Source organism: Acipenser ruthenus, chromosome 37, assembly GCF_902713425.1.
Source record: "Acipenser ruthenus chromosome 37, fAciRut3.2 maternal haplotype, whole genome shotgun sequence".
Classification (NCBI taxonomy): Eukaryota; Metazoa; Chordata; class Actinopteri; order Acipenseriformes; family Acipenseridae; genus Acipenser; species Acipenser ruthenus.
Window position 1 is genome coordinate 4,592,650 of NC_081225.1, and position 15,890 is coordinate 4,608,539.

General features: G+C 41.6%; 1 protein-coding gene across 1 annotated transcript in view; it reads right to left on the reverse strand.

Moving 5' to 3' along the window:
- Positions 1-646: 646 nt before the first annotated feature.
- LOC117968429 (RING finger protein 122) overlaps positions 647-15,890 on the reverse strand; it is a 57,367-nt gene continuing 42,123 nt past the window's right edge. The window contains exons 3-6 of the mRNA XM_059008490.1: positions 14,897-14,942; positions 14,007-14,048; positions 11,875-11,957; positions 647-3,393 (exon numbers count right to left, since the gene is read on the reverse strand). Coding sequence (XP_058864473.1) covers positions 3,279-3,393; positions 11,875-11,957; positions 14,007-14,048; positions 14,897-14,942 — 286 coding nt within the window. The 3' untranslated portion in view covers positions 647-3,278. The remainder of the gene's footprint in view (positions 3,394-11,874; positions 11,958-14,006; positions 14,049-14,896; positions 14,943-15,890) is intronic.

A 15,890-nucleotide genomic window follows, 5' to 3' on the forward strand; every position in this document is an offset into this window, starting at 1 on the left:
ATTCAATTCTTTGAGCCTGTCTGCATGTGACATGTCTTTTAAACCCGGGATAATTCTGGTCACTCTTCTTTGCACTCTTTCTAGAGCAGCAATATCCTTTTTATAACGAGGTGACCACAACTGAACACAATAGGTGGGGTCTTACTAATGCATTGTAAAGTTTTAATATTACTTCCCTTGATTTAAATTCAACACTTTAACATTAGAAGGCCCGGAGATATACTCATACCTAGAAGCCCCGCAGCAGTCTTTCTGACGGCTGTATTCAAAACACTGTAAAGAGTATAATGAATGGAGAAACAGTCTGATGTAATATGTAATAGTTTTTTATTTTTTATTTATTGAGTGTTACATAAACATCTGAAAAACCGAAGCATATATATATATATATATATATATATATAAAATTACACACAGTACTGTGCAAAAGTTTTAGGCAGGTGTTCAAAAATGCTGTAAAGTAAGAATGCTTTCAAAAATAGACATGTTAATAGTTTATATTTATCAATTAACAAAATGCAAAGTGAGTGAACAGAAGAAAAATCTACATCAAATCAATATTTGGTGTGACCACCCTTTGCCTTCAAAACAGCATCAATTCTTCTAGGTACACTTGCACAAAGTCAGGGATTTTGTAGGCATATAGTCAGGTGTGTGTGTATATATATACATATTGTAATATAGCGGGTTGTGAGAGACGGCAGGGAGGGGGTTAAAACCTCCCTGCAAAGAAAAAGAAAAAAAAAAAAACATGTGAAAATGCACCTTTTTGTTTGATTTGTGTTGCTTTACTGTTTCATTTAATTTGCTAATTGATTTCGTAATTGTTTTATTGTTTAGTTTAATTTTCATTATTGATTATCATCCTCACCTGGGCGTTATTGGGGGAATTAGATCCAGGTGGGGGGGTTTAAAAGGGAAGCAGGCAGTCTGCTCGAGACGGCTGGATAGAGAGAGGCAGATGAAGGTGCTCTGCGTCTGAAAAGTCGTGGGAAGTAAGTGTTGGGTTTTCGTGTGTGCGACAGGTAAACGGCTTAGCCGTCCTGCGAGGTAGTCGGGGAGTACCTGTTTAGTAAGCGCTCCAAGACGGAGTTAGGTTTTTGTTTTGTGTTTTGTTTTATTTTGTGTATATTAAAAAAATAGCGCGTCAGCGCTGGAAAAATCTACTTCTTGTGTGCTGGGTCGTGTTTTTAAAGGGGCAACGAACCCGAGTGGGTGAGTTTCTTTTACAATATATATATATACACATACACACACATATATATATATATACACACATACACACACATATATATATATATATATATATACACATACACACACATATATATATATATATATATATATATATATATATATACACACACACAAACATTTATTTTACAAATCAAAACAAGAAAATGTAAGTAAATAAACATCTGAACAGACATCGGTTCACAAAAGTAAGTGAACAACGTAGATAAACTTAGAAGAAAACGTTTTACAGAAGCGCACAGCACAAGTTATAAAACAAAGTCTAATTTATTTTTCATTTTTTCTTGTTTTGACAAAATGGTATCCCTTTACCTTGAGTAAGAGAATGCACTTCTCCACGCCGCCTTTCTGCCTTTCAGGGCACAGCTGTTCAAAGTTTTATCTTTATTGCACTTGCCAACCTGGCGTTGGCGTCTCTTAGCGCGGTTGCCAGCTTCAGCTGTGGGTACACGCTTGGCAGTTTCCCTCTGTTCCAAATGCTTCTTGCGAAGTTCCTGTGCTAACTGTAAAATATATTCTCTCCTTGGTAAATTCAGCTCTGTGCATTCTTTGTAAAGTACCCAATACATTGTAAAACACCTGAACAGGCCATCGTCGAGAGCCAGCTTTCACAGAATACTTCCGTGCCATCTGATCCAGACATCAGTTTCATATTTTGTTGCTTTGTAAAACTCCACGGTCTCTGGTATTTATTTTCACTAGTCCCGCTGCTAATTGACTGACCAAAGCAGTGCAGGTGGCAAGCAGGTGCCAGCCTTTCACAAGGCTGATTGAAAAACAATATAGACTGTCAGTCATTCACTCAGGCAGAGAGTAGAGACTAATCGAATTACAGCTAAACACATTGCAGACTGGTAAATAAAAATAATAAAGTAGAATACCGTTCTGTATAATAAATACAATTGTTTTATGTGTGGCCGTCAATGTGACTGCTCCTGCGGCTTTTAGGTATAATGTAATATATCTCCTTTATTTCTGCACTCCCGTTTTCATGCTTTGTGAGAATATTGAATACATACGGACAGAAAGGTACAGGAACGCACAGCCCCATATGTGTTACACCACCGAAGAAAATTATTTTTTAAAACCAAATTTCGTCAAAATGACCGTCGCGGGCCTAGTGTTAAATCAAGGGAAGTAATAGCTGCTTTGGGTTCCCCCAGGGTTAGGAAATTACAAAACGTTAATATACCAAGTATTTACAACATGCTTAATCCTCCAAAATTACAAAAACAATGTAGGGGTCTATTTTAATGATCTAAATACTGCCACCCTTTAACTCTATAATAATCCCCCCCTTATGAATCCACTTGTTACATTACTAGATACATCCAAAATACAGGGAAATAACATCCATGAAAAAACAGGTTTATAACAACAAAAAAATGTAAAGACTCTGCCAGCACTGTGCCTTACTGGAGCCAGAGAGGGCGTCCTTCACTATTTATTTAGGTGATCAACTGAGCTAATCCCTTATTGACAGTTGACTCAATAGGAAAACCACCGCTAGATATAGAAAACCATATGCACAAATTGGTGTATATGCCGTAGTAGTAATAATATTTCTATTAACCTGAAAATTGATTTAATAAAATATTAACATTTGACATTCTTTCCATTAAACCAAAAACAATTTAGCCCTTACTCAAAAAACACATTGAGTATAATTTATAAATTTCTGCTTTTAACATTTTAAAATTTAGGTTGCTTCTATTTGGGTATTATCCATTTTTATTTAGCAAAAAGTTGTCCTCACTCTACGTTCAGTAAAAACATCACTGAAGATAACGCCAGCTGCAGCTCAAAAACCATCCTTTTGACTTTTCATATCTTCCATCAGTGTCACAGATTAAACCACTGCTTCAACTTGACTTCAAGAATATCCAAGACGAGATCAACAGCAACAGCACTATCATCATCCTCATCATCACCTCATCATGCACTGGAATGTGAACAGTCAAGTATTGCAATCTTCTTTTTGAATTAAATATGGGGTCTAGTCTAGTGTTAGTCACAATTTCCATTCACACCAGTTCATCTAGAAGCACCCCAATGCCATGGTGTGGCTCTGTAGTTCCAGCTACAGGTTTGTTGCACATTGGACAGACACAGCGAACTTCTAGCCATTTCACCAAACACCTGCAACAACAAAGACAAGGCAAGTCAGTATACACATCAGCCCCCGCCAACAGAATAATTCACACTTAAGCATCAGTAAGTGGGGTCCATGTTCGCGATCTCAACAGTGGTGGATCTAAATAGACATCTTTATTTTAATCCATCTTGGGTCTTCCAACTGGGAGGATTTATTGACCCACCTAATAAGTGTCATTACCTGCTAGATAATTTACATTTCAGACGGTTAGATGTCCAGAGCCAAAGGCAGCGTAAGAGAAGGTATATATATTCTAAAAGGTAACGACAGAACAAATGTTGTTTTCTCCACAATTAAGAATGTCCAATTCCGTTCCGTCACTGCAAAAACTCCCCACAACAGCTCATGAAAACTGAAAGCCAGGGGGTGTCCTCTGATCCAATGACCAAGCCATTTGCCTCTTACATCCAGAGGCCAGCCATGCAGATGTCCACCTGAGCTCACAGTAGGTCCGCTGTCGAGCGATTCGGAGAAACAGCCCCTGACAGTTTAACCTCTCTAGCACCAGAGCCAATGCGACACTCCCTCTAGAATCCCCAGCGAAGACCACCGACTTTGTACAGCTAGGAATCTGCAGTCCCCTGACTGACTCCCTGGCACACCCCACAGTCATACTTTTACAGGAGAGACACCATTGTAAATGCGTTTTTGAGGTTACACCTTGAACTGGGTCGTTTAGGCAGTTTGAAATGTCTTGCCTTTAAGGACCAAACGTTTTCAGTGGGATGCTCCCACAGGACCAGGGTTTTTTTCTGGGGCTGTATTTGACTCACAGAAAATCTATTTTTCACAGTGGCATCTTGGAACTGGGAATTGGAACAGCTGTTGCATAGTCAACATTCTGAACCTCCTTCGACTCAGATACAGGTTGACCTGTCTGAGGTCGAGGATTGGTCTGAGGCCACCATCCCGCTTGGGCACCAGGAAGTACCTGGAATAGAACTCTTCCTTAAAGTGGAGAGGATCTATCATGCAAATAGCCTGATTATGCAGCAGAGCTGTCACCTCCTGAAACAATAACATGGGTCCATGACTAATACTGAAGTCAAGCCCCGAATGGGAGGGGGACTGTGCCTGTATTGCAGAGAATAGCTGGTCTGAACAGTAGTAAGCAACTATGGTGTCCGTGGTGCACTGACAGCAAACTGGGCCTGTGGCAGCAAACTCCTAGTGCTGCTGCTGGGCTTGTGGCTTAGCCTGGGGCTTTTGTTTTTGCACCTGGCAGGGGAACTTGTTAAAGCCCTGGTTATGAAAACAACCTCTGGCCACAGTTACAGCCGGCTGTTCCGGTCTATGAGGCCGCTGGGGCCTTGGGCACCAGTTTGCAGGTGATTTGCGCACAGGGGGTGGTCGCTTGGGAAGCATATGCACCAGCTCCTTTGTGGACTTCCATGTGTGGTGAGAGCTCTGCAGCATCTCATCCATGCAGGACCAAAGGTATGCCCCGGTGTGGTGGTGGTATCTACAGCAGTGCTTTATCCAAATCAGGCACGCGTGTCTGGGAAAGCCAAAGCTGCCTTCTTGCAGCTATCAAAGCAGCCAGGTTCCTGCCCACAGCCTACCCGTTCAATATGGAGACACAGAGCAAATTTTTGTTCACCAAACACAGCTCTTGTTGCTGTGGTGAGGGTCTGTGATTCTCCAAAAGCGATTTCAACAAACAGGCCTGGTAGGCTACTAGTATGCAGTTGTAATTACCTAGCCTTGTGCGAACGCACCGGCTCAGTAAGCACACTTCAGAATCCCTCTAATAATAATAATAATAATAATAATCAGTAGCAGAAGCTCTGGTGACAAGGAGAGCTTAACCGCAGGGTATGTGCTGTCTGCCTCCACCTCCTCAGAGGGGGATACCAGCTCCTGTTCGCCTACCTCCTGCTGTCAGACTGTGCTAGTAGCCCCTAGGTGCCGCAAGGAGACGGAGGGGGGGGGGGGGGGGGGGCGGTGTGGGGAGGGGGTAGGCGGAGTCACGCGCTCACGCAATAGCTCTGCATTTCCCCGGGCACGTCGCCTGCTCTCCCCTGGCACAGAGCTAAGTGGAGAGGGCACAGCTACCTAATGGGTAATGGGGGAGCACACCATGTAATGGACACTGAGCGCGCTGCAGAGCTGCGAGACACACATTTCTCCAGCGTGCGCCTTGAGAAACTTGGACAAAACTCGCAGAAACTGCGGTTAATTAGTGCCTCTTTGGCATGCTCTGGCCCCAGGCAGCAAGTGCACCAACCATGCTTATCCTCAATTGGCAGACTGGCTTTGCATATGTCACAGAGATAAAACACAGGCATGATGCAAGGAGCAATGCAGTGTACAGTAATCTATAGCTGCTGCTTCAGTCTGCTCAAACAACCACGGGGTGGGTCAAGGCCCGAACCAAGTACTCTGGTACTGGACTAGGTATGGTACCACAATTGGGAACCGGTTTGGTGACTTTGAACCGAGTCGGTACAGTACCGGGATGGAATTGGGGTGGTACCAAAACGGTGCAGGGTCGGTTCAGTACTGGTTTGGTGCCTTGGCGTCGAGTCAGTACAGTACAGTACCCTCGGCATGGTATGATACCGTCGGCACAGTACCGAGTTCGGAACCGGAACGGTATAGGTCTGTTCAGTACCTTAGAGCCGGGTCGGTACAGTACGGTACCGAGTTTTGAAATGTAACAGTACCAGGATGGTAACTGGTTGGTTCAGTACCGGTTCGGCGACTTCCACCAGGTCGGTACGGTACGGTACCAGTGCGGTAACCTCGTTCCTTGTTTAGATGGTACGGGAACGGAGCAGGTCAGTGACCTCGGTACGGGTCTACTCTGTTCGCGTTACCATGGGAAGCAGTAAGCAGGGATGCTTCTGGCAAAATCACACTGTCAGTACGAGTATGAGACTGAGGGAAGCCTACTTGTTAGCACCCTAACAGCCTTCATAATAGTGCTGCAAGCAGTCACCAAGACAGCAACGAGATACTGTGGGAGAGACCGCAAGCAATCTCAGCCAAAGCACGTATCTCGGTCAACACAGAGCTGCTGAGCCCAGCAGCTGTGCTCATGTTTCTGTAAAAACACACTCCCGTCAGATTCAGTTCTCTGAAAGGAAGCATGATGCTGACGTCCGTGTATGCAGTTCTCTTATGCCCTCGGGGGCGGGCATGACCGCGTCACAAGCTCTGCGAGCAGCTTTGATAGATCTATTCAGGTAAACACCCATTCGGTAATGGTTACATTTCATACTTGAAAGGGAAGTAATCCCTCTTCTATCCAATAATACGTGTTTCCGACCTGTATGGCAAAATATGGTAGCCCAGTAAGTCAATAAAATGAAGTGCATTTTTCATTGTGTTTACCAGATCACGGTCCTCAAAGACACCTTCAGTAGGATCGTGTATACACCATCACGGTCCTCAAAGACACCTTCAGTAGGATCGTGTATACACCATCACGGTCCTCAAAGACACCTTCAGTAGGATCGTGTATACACCATCACGGTCCTCAAAGACAGTGTAATATAATAGAGCATTTTTTATTGACGCGTGAACAAGAGCTGGGCGTGACAGTTAAAAATACAAAACCCACAACATGTACATTAGATCCCATTCCTACTACACTTTTAAAAGAACTACAGTCAAACCTACGGTGGCCCGGAAGTGCAAAACACAAGCAAATAAAGACAAACAAAAAAATGTGTACCTGCAATTAAAAAAACGACTGTAAATACATACACAAACGCCAGCATCTTAAAATACCCGCCCACTTGTCTGTCATTTCCGTTATAGGATTTGATTTGTTTGGTGCTGTTTTTTTAAGATGTAAGCGTTTTTTTGTGTTTGTACACACATTTTAAGATGCTGGCGTGTTTTGTTTTTTGTATTTGCAGTAGTTTTTTTAATTGCAGGTAAGTTTTTTTTTTAATTGCAGGTACACATTTTTTTGTTTGTCTGTATTTTTTTATTTGCTTGTGTTTTGCACTTCAGGGCCACCGTACAAACCTGTATAAAGAGACCACTCAAGGGACAGTCTACTAGTGTTCTCTTAACACAGATGGTCTCTCAAAATAGGACCCATAACTTATTAATTTTATATTTCTCTGACATGCTTTCCTGTAATTATGTATGTCTTACATACACTAAAAGCCAGAAGATGTAATATGAACAAAAGGAAGTATGTAATTTAATAACATTCATTAAGATAATGCATTTACAAAAAAAATTATTTTGTGAAAGTAATGAATGCTTGCCTGTCTCGGTCACACAAAATGTTTTAAATCCTTTGCAAATTTCAATGTCTGTGTCTGCCTTTCAGGTACGTGTTGATTCATTACATCCTGAAACCATCGCCAGCATAAGCATAAGATCTTTTTCGATTACCGCACATTGTTTTAATACTCAAAGTATGGCTTGAATTTTTTGGAGTTTATTTTCCTTTTAAGGGTTTTCCTTCAAGTCTTAAGCTGCTACATCCTAATTATGAGAACATTCTGTTAAATTAGCAGGAAAGAACAACACGAAACTGACATATTGGAAGCTACCTAGTTCCCAGGCAAATGCAAGAATGAAATGCAAGTTAAAGTAACATCTGGGGAAAGTGATTAATGTCATTGCTTGCTCTTGTGTTCGAAAAATAAAGGGGAAACATAATCAGCAAGTCAGTAAGGACATCAAAGTTAAAAGAAGCGACTTTGTTTAGTAATTAACAGTTTAATTAAGATATTGAAATCGGCTCAAAACATGGTCACATGAACAAAAATAAAAACCTAAAACTTCAAGCCCTAGTTCTTTCAGTTTCAAAATGCTGTATCTGCGTCTTTCTAGTGCCGAATTGTTCCGCAGTTTTTCTGGCACTTACTGTCTTTACAAGTTTAATAACTTTAATTCCGTCATCTAGGGAGGACCTTTTGTTTCTCCATGTTTTCTCTCTTCCTTTACAAGACAGTGCTGTTTTATGATTACGGATAAAAGACCGCTAAAATGGTTACCGTATTCCTTTGAATTTAGGACGTACCATTTAAAACCATATTTTTCTTATAAAAATAGCCCTATATAATTGTGCGTAATACAGGTTTGAGTCTGTTGATGGGTAGGAGAATTGTGGTCGCTGGTCGCGTTAGACAGGTGGTCACTTAACCCTTTGCGGTCCATTTATTAATTGCGCGTCAGGCACGCCAGGTCTAATTAATTTTCACACGCGCAGTTAATTTTATACGCGCTGTTTAAAAGTATTTTTTTTTCACAGTCATACGGGTTTAAATGGCCCTGCATATCAACAAAGCACTCACTAGGCATCTCCAGCCCCGCCCCACCCTTTCATTCGCTATAGCTTTCACATATGCAAAGAAATAAATAATAATAATAATAGTCGTACATACCGATCGATCATCTCCGGATCACTCGTTTTATCACCAAACTCAATAATGCGATCCAAGTCATTATTTTATTACTATAACATCTCAAAAAAGCTCTGCAAATGTCTGTGTTTTCTGTGCGCTGATTCAGTCAGCCAACTTGTTTACTTACGACCTCCCTCGTTATCTGATACCTGATACCATGTATGACTATTCATGAGATACGCCTTTTTTTTTTTTTTTGTTTCGACTTGTCTCGGCTCCTGTCGCTCCCACTCGGCAAATGAATGGTTTTCTCGGCTTTTTCCGGAGAAAAAACGACTAAACACCTGTTTATTGCATTGCTATAATGATGTCGGACCCAGTCCGACAAAGGACCTGTGAGGAATAATTGCAATGTCGGACCCAGTCCGACAATGGACCGCAAAGGGTTAATACAGTTAAAGTGACCACCAAAATATATTGCTGCTCTAGAAAGAGTGCAAAGAGCAACCAGAATTATACTGGGTTTAAAAGGCATGTCGTATGCAGACAGGCTAAAATAATTGAATCTATTCAGTCTTGAACAAAGAAGACTACGCGGTGATCTGATTCAAGCATTCAAAATCCTAAAAGGTATATACAGTGTCGACCCAGGGGACTTTTTTGACCTGAAAAAAGAAACAAGGACCAGGGGTCACAAATGGAGATTAGATAAAGGGGCATTCAGAACAGAAAATAGGAGGCACTATTTTACACAGAGAATTGTGAGGGTATGGAACCAACTCCCCAGTAATGTTGTTGAAGCTGACACCCTGGGATCCTTCAAGAAGCTGCTTGATGAGATTCTGGGATCAATAGGCTACTAACAACCAAACGAGCAAGATGGGCTGAATGGCCTCCTCTCGTTTGTAAACTTTCTTATGTTCTTAAGTAACCTAACGATTTCTTACCGCACAGAACATTGCTGAGAAATTTCAGTCTGGTTTTAGGCCTTATCATAGCACTAAGACGGCACTAATTCGAGTGGTAAATTATGTGTTGTGGTCCTCTGACATGGGCTCACCTTCGGTTCTTGTTTTACTGGATTTAAGTGCAGCTTTTGACACTAGTTATCACTGTTTGAAATATGGTGGTCCTGTCCTTGGGTCCTATCTCTCTAACAGGTTTCAGTTTGTTAAAATTGAGGAGACATCTTTTTTTATCAATGGTTACACATGGGGTCCCACATGGTTCGACTCTTGGCCGAATTCTGTTTTCTCTTTATATGCTACCATTGGGTAATATTATTCATAGACATGGAGTTAATTTTAATTGTTACACAGATGATACTCAGCTTTACCGTCCCTCAAGCAGGGTGATGGATCTGCTGCTAATATTTTGAATACAACAAAAATGGGATGTTTAAAAACGTCCTAATGCTAAATTCAGACAAAACAGAATTGATGATAGTGGGACCTCAGAAATAATACAAGTATATACACTTGTCTGATTTTGTACTTGACAGTCTTTGTACCGATTTTAGAACAGAAATACAAAACATAGGTGTAATTTGTGACCCAGACCTCTTATTTAATTATCAATTATTTATTTTCTTACTTTTATTCTCCTCTCCACTCATGAACACACAACCCCGAGGAAGTGCTTCGTGCCTCTATATATACAGCTTTGCCGAGATTCAATTAGTAATTAATCATAGCTGCTCCTAACTGAACAAGTGGTGCTAATTGGGAGCCGCCGCATCCTATAAATGGGGAGCACAGGGCTTCATTAAAGAGGGAGCTGGTTTAGATGTATAGTGATCAGTGGAGGCGAATGCCCAACCTGACATTAGTGTTTTTGTTTAACTGTTTACTTTGGCTCTTGTGCCTTTTTGTTTCTGTTTGGTTTGTGTTATTTTTGTGCAAACCTTTTATTTTTGCTTATTTGTAAATTAAAATTGCGCGTCAGTGCCTCCATCACTAGAGAGAGACTACCTGCTGCTCCCGCATCCACCACCAGAGGGAGACGAGGAGCTCTTGCCATCACCTCCCGAGGGTCCACTGCTGCCGTCACCTCCCGTCGCCTACCGAGGGTCCACACTGGCCGTCGCCTACCAAGGGATCGCTCCTGCCCTGCCCTGAACCGCATATGGCTGCAAAGCCTGCACTGCCTAGGGCTGCCGAGCTTGCAATGCCTGGGGAGGCCTGTTCGCCATCGTCCAGGGATATCTGTTCGCTATTGCCCGGGGTCACCTGCGCGTCGCCACCCGGGACTACCTGTTCGCCTGCTTGCGGTCATCTGGGGATGCCAGTTCGCCGCATGGGGATGCCTGCACATCACTGCCCAGGGATGCCTGCACGTCACTGCCCGGGGATGTGTTGTTTCGACAAGCGGCAGTTTCTCTGTCTGAGATTCTGTGGCCGGAGCCCAGGAAGAGGGAGCGGCCATCTACAGAGAAAGGGAGGTGAGGAGACCACCTCCACCACAGCCCCGACCACCACCGCTGTGCCACAGCCCGGCGCCTTGGGGTTGGATTCCTCAACACCCTACCTTCATGTCTGGACCTATGGTTGCTGGGCCTGTCTCCCAGGTCATGGCCACACCAGACACAGTTGGTCACCTGGGCTCCTGCTCCGCTCCCCTTGGTAGCCCAGACGTCGCTACACGGTCACCTGGGCTTGCACCTCTGCCTGGGGCAGCAGCCGACTGGTCGCCTGCCTGCACTCGCAACACCCCATCCACTGCACCTGGGTTCCCTATCGCTGGGTCAGTCCCGTCATGAATGCTCCCCAACCCTCCGTCAAGGATGGGAGGACAGTAGGGGACTTGAGGGAGGGTTTTAGGGGAGGGGGCAGGTGGTTTTTTTTCTGTGTAAAGCGTTTTGTGGCGGCCCTCGTTAAAGGCGCTTACAAAAATAAAGATTGCTTGATTGATTGAAAGGGTTAAGGGAGTAAAAATTCCCAATTCCAAAAGGATTATATAGCGAAACGCTGGTCCCCCAGTGTCTCTCCCTGCACACCATATGGTCGTGCCTTTACAAGGAGTCACTCGGGGGCTTAAGGAATAGCACTGATCTGTCTTACAGCCTAAACACACTACCCTAGAGACAAGTTTACAAAGCCTTCATAAACCCATGAAAACTAGGCCGACTGTGCATTTTGATTGGCTACTCACTTCCTGTGGAAGGCATGCTGGCATGGCAACACTCCCAGCTCATCCTTCACTTTGAAATCTTCAAGGCAAACAGCACAGGTTTGCTGTGAGAGAGCAGAGAGAGCAGAGAGAAAATATACCGGGACAAAATCATTATTACTGTGGCTGAAAAGATTTAAAACAGAACACAAAAATAAACCTAAACACAATAAACATTTTAATAAACATTAACCAAAAATTACCTGTTTTATGGGGATCTTCCCTTAATCTTCAAATGTTCTGAAAACTAGTATCTGGCATTGTAAATTCTTTAGTAGAATACTTATGTGAAAAACAATGTTCAATAACAATATAAAGATAACTTTAAAACTACATTAATGTCAACTATTTTATTGAAAATGTGTATGATGTTCAAAGCAAGCACTTTAATCTACATTTCAGTCTCCAATTCATACTTATTATTATGATTATAAAAAATATGTAAGTGTATATTATTGGAGAGAATTAATTATACAAGGGGAGCCTGATAATAAAATGTAATACAGGTGCCCTCCACTTATAACAGACTCCAAGGGGCAATGGAAATCAGTACTTTTTAACTGTAGTAGTATGCAACTGTGAACAGAAGTACCTTAAATATAAACAATACAAGAAAGCTTATGGGCCGTACAATGTAAGAAGTAGTACCATTTTATGAATTTATATTTTCGCTAAATGTAATTAAAATTGTATACGTTTGTGACAGGCTAGGTACAGGGATGATGTCAGGTCAGAAAGAATCACACACAGACAGGCAGTGCTTGCAGTGAAACTTAGATGCTATTGCGCTCAGTGAGTTTATTGTAAAATAAAAGGTTTAAACAGAAAACAGGATACGGCACTTGCAGCCAAAATAAACAGACAAACAAAACAAACAGACACTAACAAACACGTACCACGTAGCAATTGCTTTTTATTTCTCTCCTCACTCTCTCCCGTTCCTTCGCCCTGAACACACAACCCCAAGTGAATGAAACGTGCATCTATATATACAATTGTGCTGGGATTCAATTACTAATTAATTATTCACCTGAATCCCAGCATGTGAACTAATCTGTGAAAACCCCGTGCTCACATATCAAGTACTTTAAATGCAGTGAAGGGAAATGCAATCCCCGTGCCTAAATACAATTATACATTTTAAATAACTCGTGCTGCACACACCAATTTATATCCCGTGCAGCAATATCTATACACCAAAATTAACACACCACACGCAACATACAACACAGAAATGCACACAGGGGCGGGGCACATTGCCACAACGTTATACATTTAAACCGTACAACGACTGTGCCTACAAAAACATAGAAGAATAAAAGTAAACAGCAACTGTCACCGTGACTGTCATTTGTCGGATGTACCTTATTTGCGCAAAATATCTACCTGTGGAACAGGAAAACTGTACATATTAAAACAGTATATACGTTATAAACAAGTCTGTTTTAACCAGAGTAATTCCCCATTAAAGCCCATGTTTGGCAGGAGCATGCCTCCTCAATATGTTGTAAACGGAACTCTGTTATAAGTGGAGTGCACCTGTATTTAATATAAAAAAAAAAAAAAACACATTCATTAAAACAAACACCTAGTTTGGATTGTCAAGGTGTAAGTTGCAAACAAATCCTGACCCCATGAGTAGTGCCAGTAAGTATGACCATCTTGAACCCCTGACACTCCAAATCCTACTGTATTGTTCCGGGGCTGTATTCTTTAATGAACATTTAATGCAATCCAGTTTGCAGTTTAAACCTTTAGAAGTCCTGATATAAGTGTGAAATGCATATAATAAATTGTATTTACCCATGACTGAGATACAGATAAACTGTTCTTAGGAGAACTTTATAAAGTTTCATTACAATATGGCTGCATATCCCAATATTAAAAAGTCTCATTACATTAAGAAAAGTTACGAACGAAGAGTGGCCATCTGCCCCATCAATATGATGTAATTTAACCAGGTAAGACAAATTGAGAACCTTATTTAAAATGGTGAACTGGGGAACAGGGCAGAGGAACTAGAGTTGAAACCGAGAACTAGCCAGGCAGCGGTTTTATTTAGTAGTGACAGTGATCAAGGCCGATTGTTTCTTCACATGTTTAGAAGCACTTACCCCATGCAGATTTAACTTCTTTGCATCTCCTTTCAATACAACCTAGGGGGAAACAAAGACTGCCAAATTATATATTCTATTTCTATTTGAGATATTTACAGTATATTTCAAATAACACTTAGCAGCAGATATAGTTCTTAATTTCATATCAGTACATCAGAGAGCAAGTACTTTCACATTTTATTTTCTTGTTATTTTTAAAATGTCTTGTTACCTTTTTATGATGTTCACAGTCATTCTGAATTAATCAAATACTGTGCTTTCATAATAGGCTAGGCTTCATAATAGGCTATATTTTAGCTAAAGTGTTTTTATAGACGAGCCAGCGGCACCAAGTGATCTATCACTTTGGATTGAGTTTATTTTTGTTTTTCTGGCAATACACAGCAGATGGTGCTGACGTTTAAAAGATATATGTATATATAAATGAACACTTTTGGATGTACGTAACAGGTTTAAATTATTAACAAAAAAAATATTTCAAGACCTTTAGGACAAAAGCCCTTCACTGTGTAGAAAGAAAAGTAAACACAGCGCAGTAAACTTGTTATTTTTTCTGAAAATACAAACCAACCTGAAATATAAACTATTTTTAAAACCGCACCTTTACATGATTAAGACGACAGAGGTTACACAATACCTCTGTAATCTAGGGGGCAAGGCTTGTCAAATATAGGTTTGTGATAAATCACAAACTATTATTTTTATTTTATTTTTTAAACAGTGTTTGTGTGTGTGCGTACTGCACCTTTACATAATGTACAAAGGGAAGACAAAACTTACCAACCCTTTGCTCCAAAGGACTGTCTATCAAAAACCCCCTCATTGCAAAGGGAGAAGGTTCTTTTGAGAGGGAGCAGTTTCAAGACACACTACAATAAATTACATACCTCCTTGTATCCGAATCTCTCACATTGTGCCTGGTGTCTGAGTTTACTGAAACAGAAAGAGAGGGATATTTATTGCAGTCCACTTAGGCTGCACTGTGGCTTATTTGCAAAAATGATCTACGTATTGACTGCTGTAGTTCCTGTCTCTACCCTTAAGATAATATTGCCTTCCTATGGCAACGTGGTTTGTAGCACGCAGGTGTAGAGGTGATGCAGTGCTCAGGAATCACTTGAACCAACACAGTTCACGGTTAAACAGCTCTTTATTGGCTGATAAATAATAATAACTGGCTCGACACACCAATGTGTATCGCTCAGTTAAACCACGGGGTTCAGTCCCAAAATAATAAGACACTAAATAAGACACACAAAAATACAGACACAATCACATAATCCAGTAGTGAGTGCTCTTTGTGCAAGTGGTGAACAATGGTGCAGTGCAGCCTGGGTTTAATACTGGCTTTGTAGTGCCAGCTCCCGGATAGTTTAGCTGTCTAATAATGACAAACAAATATTAGTTAATACGACAAAACAACACAACACGAAACACCCATGGTTCTTTTTCGCTTCACTCTTTTACAGGTCCTTTCATAAACTTAACAAAGGAACAGATTGTATCGTCACCTCCCCTGAAATACCCTTAGTCACGCCCCCTCCGACAGCTGGTTCAATCACGTCTCCTCCAATCCATGACTGACACATCGCTTACCGTACTAGGGTGATGACTTCTGGTATTGGTGACTCCGCCCCCTTCCTGGATGGCCAGCTTCCGACCTAACCCTAGTATGAACTGCCAAACCATCCAGTATGAGGCCCACCGTTCCTGTTATACCGCGCCCTCACAGGTCGGGGGGGAGATTTGTTAACTAGGACTCATTCGCTCTCTGTCACATTCCATATTAAACTGTCTTGCACAAAACACCTCTCCGCTTAGTGTCATGATACTACTGTATACGAGCTAGAATATAATCAACTGCTCTTTTTTTCTTTGCAA